General features: G+C 50.5%; 1 protein-coding gene across 1 annotated transcript in view; it reads right to left on the bottom strand.

Annotated features, from left to right (window-relative positions):
- Positions 1-7,715, bottom strand: part of stmn2b (stathmin 2b) — an 11,923-nt gene extending 4,208 nt beyond the window's left edge. The window contains exons 1-2 of the mRNA XM_056298467.1: positions 7,625-7,715; positions 666-761 (exon numbers count right to left, since the gene is read on the bottom strand). Coding sequence (XP_056154442.1) covers positions 666-761; positions 7,625-7,643 — 115 coding nt within the window. The 5' untranslated portion in view covers positions 7,644-7,715. The remainder of the gene's footprint in view (positions 1-665; positions 762-7,624) is intronic.
- Between the last annotated feature and the right edge of the window lie 425 nt (positions 7,716-8,140).

Raw genomic sequence — 8,140 nt, 5'->3', positions numbered from 1 at the left:
AGGGAAGAGCAAAACAAAAAGCATCTTTTAAATATTTAACCCGTGTAGTCGGAGGCAGATCTATCCTGTCTCCCTTTGCTTAACTCTGTTCTACTTTTCAAGAGGATTTCAAATAAAAAGTGAAAAAAATCAGTCACACTTAAAGGTCCCATGAAGCCAGTAACGTATTCTTATCCGCTTATCTGCACTTAATTTAAATCTATTTAACAGTATGTTGTAGAAATTCACCCAAAAAAATATATTTCTTCATTTCTGTGTGAGTAAGGGTTTAAGTTTTTTTTCTCTCTACCTGGCAAATAAAAATATATGTAAGTCACAACATCCTGCACTTGTATATTATTCAGTGGATGGGTGGGGAGCAAGATTTAGAGAAGACGAGCGATCGTCTGCGACCGAAATGAAACCAGCCAACAGCATATCGACGTCTTCTAAAAATGCCTGGCCGTGATTGGCTGTCAGTCAAATCAATCTCCCGCCTCTGACTCTCGCTACCCGAGCGTTCGGTTTGGCTGGGATATAACGGGGCCGTTAAACCGCCAAAGCGTTGAGTGAAACTCCCACCACCGCGCCTCCCCAGCTCCCCCGGTACCATCTACCTTTCTTTCTCTTGATATTTTCACCTGAAGAGCTGAAAGCGGAGAAACTAAAACCGAACCGACACCAACCTTCGAATTCTCCCATGAGGTTCTTGCGAGTCTCGGGGTAGAGGCAGGAGCAGATGAGCGAGAGAACTGAGATCTCCTTCATCTTCTCTTTGTAAGCTGCGGAGGAAAACGAAGATTACTGAGGCTGAACACCCTCTGTCACACACACACGCGCACACGCGCACACGCACGCACACAGACGAAGCATCATTAACCTACTTTCGCCTCTTCAGGAGGTCCTCATTTTGCAAAAGGCATCTTTTTAGGAAAATAAATATATAAAAAGACATAAATATTCAGCAGATGTTCTGAAAAAAGAGATCCCCATCAAAGGGTGTCTGGTGGAGCCGCCTTGCCCTGGGGGGGGGGGGGGGGGTTCTCAGCTATTTTGTTCTGGCCATGCTGTAAAGGGAGGTAGGCTGTATAGTAGGGTGTATAGGAGGGAGGTTAGGTGTCCTTACTTGGCCTATTTTCTTCGACAGCCAGTCGGCCGTTATCCTCGCAGTGTTTTCCATGCATCATTAGCTACGCCTTTCATTTTGGGCCATGTTTTATTTACGCGGCCTGTCCGACGCCACCCTCTCAGCACTTTTGCTGCAAACATAGCAGCAATATTTGTATGCGTGTGTTCGTGTTGTGCAGGTAACCTGTGAAGGGAAAGAAAGCGGGCTTTGTGTGAGCTGGTTAGGACCGTCTCTGCACTAACTGCGTCTTATCGGTTGTAGCCACAGCCCCTGGAAAGTGGGTTTTTCACAGTTTGGTAAGCAAAGAGGCTAATAGACAAGGCTGCAGCTTATCAGCCCGACACAGCAAAATGGCTCCCCGGTCCCCATGGTCCCCTTACCGACCCAAACACCAGCGCCAGAGAAGGGACGCTGGCATGGAAACCAGACTGTTTGGCAGCCTGCGCAAGTGCTCGAAAGGGAGGAGTGAAAGTGCTACAAAGAGCACGTTGGGGAAAAAATAGCAAAGAAAGGAACAACCAACCTTGTCTAACCTTGAGTCTGTTTTTTTTCATTGCTGTTCTTGGCAGCTACCACATTGTAATGTGAGGGCAGAGTACAAGCGCATTCCCCGCAGGGTGCGAAGCAAAATATCTGCAGCCCACTGCAGGTTGTGAGGCATTCTGCGTGTGCATATGGCTGCTGCGCCATGTGGAGGTACAGCGCCCCACAGGGGACATTTGGATGCCAAAGTGCTGTAGTATGGCGTAATCCATCAGCCGGTGCGCGAGGCCTGCGGGGCTGAAGCGTGCCACACGGATTCATGTTTAATTTAGCGGGGCTCGAGAAAAGAGACCAACGCCGAAGAAGAGCCTCTCACGCAGCGTGGTGGGGTGCACGGTGCGATCAATCCAAACCCATCTCTTCCCTTGTTCTCGCTCTGTGTTGCTGTCTCACGCCCTCTTTCTCTCTCCTTCACTCTCCCTCCTCCTCTCCTCCTCCTCTCTTCTCCAGCTCTCCCTCTCTCTGCCCTGCAGACGAGCAGACGCCGCGGTAATGTGATCAAATCTCCCATGTAGCGCTCGCTACTCTCTGATGGCCTTGTTAACCCCTTCCCCGAGGACGAAGTGAGAGACGGGGGAGGGGGGGGTACAGGAGGGAGGGAGAGAGAGAAGTTCTGGATAATAGGAAACTGGCTGGGTAGGTGGGGGTTCGGTGGGGTTTTTGGTTTGAAGACGGATAAAAGAAAGGAGAGGAGTTGGAGATGAGTGCATCGTCGATGAGGAAGGAGGGGGGAGGGAGGGAGGCGTGGGAGGAAGAGAGAGAGAGAATGCTTGGTTGGTTTGGGTGGGCGGGTGGCAGCGGAGGGGGGCAGCTTCTCGAGAGAAAGAGAGAAGACACAAGAGGATTACGAGGAGGGAGAAGAGGAGATGAGAGGATGAGGAAGAGGGGACTGCTGAGCGCGCGCGCGTGTGTACGCATATGTGTGTGTGTGTGCGTGCGTGTGTGTGTGTGTGTGTGTGCGCTGAAAAGCCTCCCATTGGGATTCTTGCCCCCCCCCCTTTCTCGAAATGGAAGCAGCCGCCTCAGGTGCGCGGTGCTTTAGTTGGTAATTAGCGGAGCGGACCATTTCAGCTAGCGGGAGGGCGGAGAAGGACACTGGTGGAGACTTTTGTCACCGTCTCGTGAAGTGCTGTGTATGTCCAGACCCCCGGCAGCCATTTTCTTCCATACAACTCCCAGTCTGACAAACGGAGACGGGGGCAACTGACGGCGCAGCGGAGCGGGTGACGCAGGTTAACTGCTCACGGAGAAGGTCAGAGGAGATCGCGGACGTTAAGCTGTGGAGCTCGGGGCGGGAGTCGGCGTCTCTTTGTTTCAGCTAATGGCGTCACTCCACCAACGTCACTTCCGCTGGGTTGAAACGTCGCAAGCGGAGGGTGGAGGAATGTTTGCTTTCACCACGGCCGAAGACACCAGCGGGAAAATAGGATTTCTTTTTTTTTTAATGTCTGTTTGCCGTTGCGGTTTATTGAAACAGAGCTACGGAGGCAATAACGCCACCAGTGGCGACATATTCATGTACTTCATATATCTATCTATCTATCTATCTATCTATCTATCTATCTATCTATCTATCTATCTATCTATCTATCTATCTATCTATCTATCCACCCGTTTTCTTTACCCACCCACCTCGTGAAACCTATCCCAGCATGCTTTGGGAGCAAGACAGGAACACGCTGGCCTGGTCACCAGTCCATCGCAAGGTCAACATCCCTGTATCAAATATGTCACAACAAATATAATATTTTTGTCTGTGCCAGGTTGTGTTATTGTGTTATTGGCCCTTGTCTCGCTCCAAACTGATCTACTTCCAAAACAAAACATGTTGCTTCTGTAATCAGGGGAGGAAAACCGATGTCCTGACATGTCAGGCATTTCGCAGCATGGCGTTTCCCAGCATCACCAGCTTGTGTGAGTCATTAGCTTGCGTGCACAGTGAAGAGAGCATAGAGAGGGTGCTACAGGGATGCAGCAAAACACTGGGGGGGGGGGCAGTAAAAAGGGTGGTGCTCTTTGGTCATAAGGATGTCATCTTAATTTAATCCAAAGTAAGATCGAAAAAGGTTGTTTTTTTTTTGCATTTATAGAGGAGTGTATAAATGAAACTCGTCGGTGCATGCATCACTGTGGATCTGCTGCCAAAAAAAAAACAGAAAAAAAAACAAAACAACAACAACAGCAGCGTTCGACGAGGATGCCAAAACCTTTTGGGGCCGAGTCCATTTCCAACAAGCTGGTTTTAGACGGTCAGCTCAACGTCGTGTCACATCTCAGAGGCCTCCTCTTATCCTGACCACACAGACACCCAGCCAGCAACCTGCACCTCCTCTTTCAATCCATCAGCAAAGAGCACGGATCATCAATATCCTCCTCCTCCCCCTCCTCCTCTTCCTCCTCTGCTAAATGCATCCCTCAACCCAAGCCCCCGCTCTAGCCTCCACTCTTTCACCCCAAATGCCTCTGTCACATCTGTTGCAGATGCATTTTCCCCTGCAATCCTCTTTTTCCTACTCTCTCTCTCTCCCTCCACCCTCTCTATGTCTGTCTCTCTCTGTCTGTCTCCCTCTCTCTCTGTCTGTCTCCCTCTCTCTATGTCTGTCTCTCTCTCTGTCTGTCTGTCTCCCTCTCTCTATGTCTGTCTCTCTCTCTCTATGTCTGTCTCTCTCTTTATGTCTCTCTGTCTGTCTCCCTCTCTCTATGTCTGTCTCCCTCTCTCTATGTCTGTCTCTCTCTCTCTCTCTCTGTCTGTCTCCCTCTCTCTATGTCTGTCTCTCTCTCTCTATGTCTGTCTCTCTCTTTATGTCTGTCTGTCTGTCTCCCTCTCTCTATGTCTGTCTCTCTCTCTCTCTGTCTGTCTCCCTCTCTCTATGTCTGTCTCTCTCTCTCTATGTCTGTCTCTCTCTTTATGTCTGTCTGTCTGTCTGTCTCTCTCTGTCTGTCTGTCTGTCTGTCTCTCTCTCTATGTCTGTCTCTCTCTCTATGTCTCTCTCTCTCTCTCTGTCCCCTGAGAGCTTAAATTCGGTGGCCACACATACCGCCACACCCTGCTCTCTCAACTTGCCATCCTCTATTCCTCTCACCACCACAATCTTCCTCCTCCCCTCCACCCCCCCCCCATTAATACCCAATTCCCCATTGCAGGTATTTAGACTCCACGAGCGAGGAAGGCCACAGACAAGTAGCAAGAGAATCAATTTCGGTAACATGTTGCCATGCGAAGAAAAAAAAACCCCATGATAAATATATTGCTGGCGAGGCAATGCGCAAACTGCCCATTAACAGCATCTCACAAAAATGCGGGCCTGTGTGTCGTGGCCTTTATGGCCCTTCTGGGCCCTATAACCTCACGGTAGTACAGGTTGCAGAACCGTGCACGGCACATCGCACACGCCCTTTACAGTCAGGCCACTGGATAACTGTATAATGACGATATGATGGAGGTATTACTGGAGCGAGATTGGCTGTCAAGTAGGATGTTATGACACCCAAGCTATCAAGGGGCATATGCAGTTATTTGAAACTCAGGCTGATGTGTTTCCTTTTTTTACAAACCACACCCTGTGTCCGTTTGCCCCATATATATATATATATATATATATATATATATATATATATATATATATATATATATATATATATATTTTTAGGGAGAGAGAGTGGAGCTTTTTAGTTATGTTTTTCAGATATTTTGCCCAAGACAATAAAATGCAAGGTGGACAGACTCTGGCAGGGCTGTACAGGTACTAGCTGCGGATGGCTCGCCAACTTCCCAGCACAGGACACTTCCCCCGTCTATTCCCACCCATCATGCAAAGTGATGCATGGGCCACGTTATGTAGGGAAAAACCATCATCCTAGAGTGATGTCATCCATTCTTCCTCGGCTGTGTCGAAGCACAGGAGTCATCTCTCTGAGCCGGTTATGGGTGTGGGTTTCCTGGTGGGGGTGGGGGTGGAGTGATTTAAACTGGATGACATCAAGTAAGGCAGAATACCTTTACATATACACACCATTTTGGTAGTACCGGTGATGTAATTAAGCAGAAATGGGGGGGGGCTCATTAGACCGAAGACGTTTCAAATTGAACGGGCTATATTGTCCAGTAATCCTCTGGCCTACATACAGATATCGATTGCGCGTACAGAGGGGCTGACCACACCTAATTGGAAATGACAAGTCCAAATGATAGGCATCAGAGAAAGCCTTTTTGAAAGCACTGATGCACCGGACTGGATTGTGGTATAGTTGGGAAATGGTTGCGTGCACGTGCAGAGGCCGTGCACGGGAGGTCTCTGTCCCTCGCTCATCGTCCACCCGGGATTTAGCAAACGATGACCTCTGCACGGCATCTGTATGTGTTGTAAACACCATATTTTGACCCATTTTCACGCCTCCGCGTTCAAACGCACGACAGTGGAAATGCGACACTCCACAGGTGATCTGAGTGCTGACTGCGTCTGAGGATGCGATGATGACTGTGGTCTTTTTTGTTTGTTTTTTTTTTTTTCCTGAGCTGTCTGGCTCGGCCTCGGCCCATCCCATTTGGCCTGTCCACAAACCAAGTCACGGAGGGGGATAAGTAGGTGGAGGTGGAAGTGTGTGGGGGGGGGCGCATAACCCCCGTGCATTAGTTGCTGCATGGTGTCAGCCGCCGCAGACATCAAGACCTTTATTGCTGTCTGTCTGCACACACCTCTGTCCATCAACCGTTCGGTCAACTGGAAGATAAGCAGGCTGCAACCCCGGGGCCACACGTAGACTGAGCTATATGACCTATAGCGCAAAAAGGAAGGCGCCCTTTCAAATATGCACGTGCCTAAATGTTGCAGTAGTCGCAGGCTTACCGTCCATGTTTGCGGGCTTATGCAAAACAAGCCGTCTCAGCTTCATCATCCATTCATCATCCAGCCACACACAAATAAAAGCACAGTGGGGCCTCGGTGTCCAAACCCACCAGATGGCCGCACACGAACGCAAGCGAGCCGTCATAAAACGCCGCCCAGTTGCATGTCTGCATGTATTAGTGGGGCGTGATGAAAACAAGTGAAGTCACGGCGCGATGAGGAGGCAATTATCGGTCAATGAAATCAATCGAACAATGAAAATCGACCATAAACCCGTTTCTTCACTAGTGGCCACGCACCATCCTGAAATGACTCGTTTTCACTCGTAAATCCTCATTGTAATCAGTTGTGTATCACCCCCCCCACCCTCGCCCCCGCCCCCCCCTCCGCCGCCGCCGCCGCCCCTCGTTCACGTTTTTAGAGGTCAGTCAAAATGAGTTCGGCACACTTAACGCCACACTGATGCCAAGGCTGGGCCGGTCTCTGGAAGGGCGTTTATCGGGGTAAAATGCCCGAGAGCCTCGAAGAGAGCGGCGCGCTGTGAGGGGACCGGCGATGTTGGGTGGGGTCGCTGCATGGCGCTGCATTATGCTGCACGGCTATGTGTCAGCCACTCATAGCAGGTGCGGCAAAAAAAAAAAAAACCGCATCGGGGGGAAAAAAGGGAAAAAACGCTACTTCAGTGACAAAAAAACCCCCCCTTTTGCCCCATTTACACTCATCCGTTGTGTTTTTCGACCGGGTTGGTGATGTGCGTCAGCCATCATAATTACTGAACCATAAACCGGCGTTGGGCGCTCGTTTGGGTGCAGGGCGCAACGAGAATCTAACAGGATATAAATCAAGTTCAGAGCGCCAACAGAGAGAGAAACGAGTTAAACGTGGCTTTAGACTTTGCAGCTCATTGCTGGTACCCCCCCCCCCCGACTTGCATGGGAGTTTGACCGCTCCCATGCAGACATCACATCTCAGCATCCTTTTGTGCCATGGGTGTCGTCGCCACACACACACACACACACACACACACACACAAACACACACACGCCGCTCGGCATCCACCAGCCTTCCTCGCACCACCGCCCAATCTCCCAATGATGAAGAAGGAAGAGGGGCGAAAAAAACTCACCGATTGCGGTTTTAGCCATGCCTGCCGTGTGGTGCGCTGGAGCTGCGATGGGGGCTTTGCCGGAGGGCTGCGTGTCGGTGGCTCTCTTCTCCTGTCGAAGGGACTGGTCGTAAGGCACTGAGTCAGCACAACTGATCTCTACGCGGGGAAAGAGGAGGAAGAGACGGGGGCTGCTGGTCGTGCGTTATGGTCGTGCGCGGGGAACGTCTGTGTGCGCGCTCCAGCAGATTGGCTGCCGTAGTCCCCTGACGCGCACCTCCTGTGGCCAAAGATGTGTCTAACCCAGCAATGTCCTGCTGTACTGGAGAGTTCAGGGCACTGCTTTCAGAGGTGGAGGGAGGGGGGGGGGAGAAGAAGAAGAAGAAAAAAAGGGTGGGTGTTCCCTTCTTTGTTTCATTGATGATGAAGTGGTCTACGGGAAATAAGATGCACGGCTGCAGCACGGCCGATGCAGCCTCTGGCCGTGCTGCTGCTGGACGAGCTGCCAACGGACGCACCAAGAGGGCCGAAAAGTTG

The sequence above is a fragment of the Lampris incognitus genome, chromosome 18 (genome assembly GCF_029633865.1).
Source record: "Lampris incognitus isolate fLamInc1 chromosome 18, fLamInc1.hap2, whole genome shotgun sequence".
NCBI classification, from domain to species: Eukaryota; Metazoa; Chordata; class Actinopteri; order Lampriformes; family Lampridae; genus Lampris; species Lampris incognitus.
Note: the sequence above shows the minus strand (reverse complement) of the source record. Positions and strands in the feature narration are given on the sequence as shown.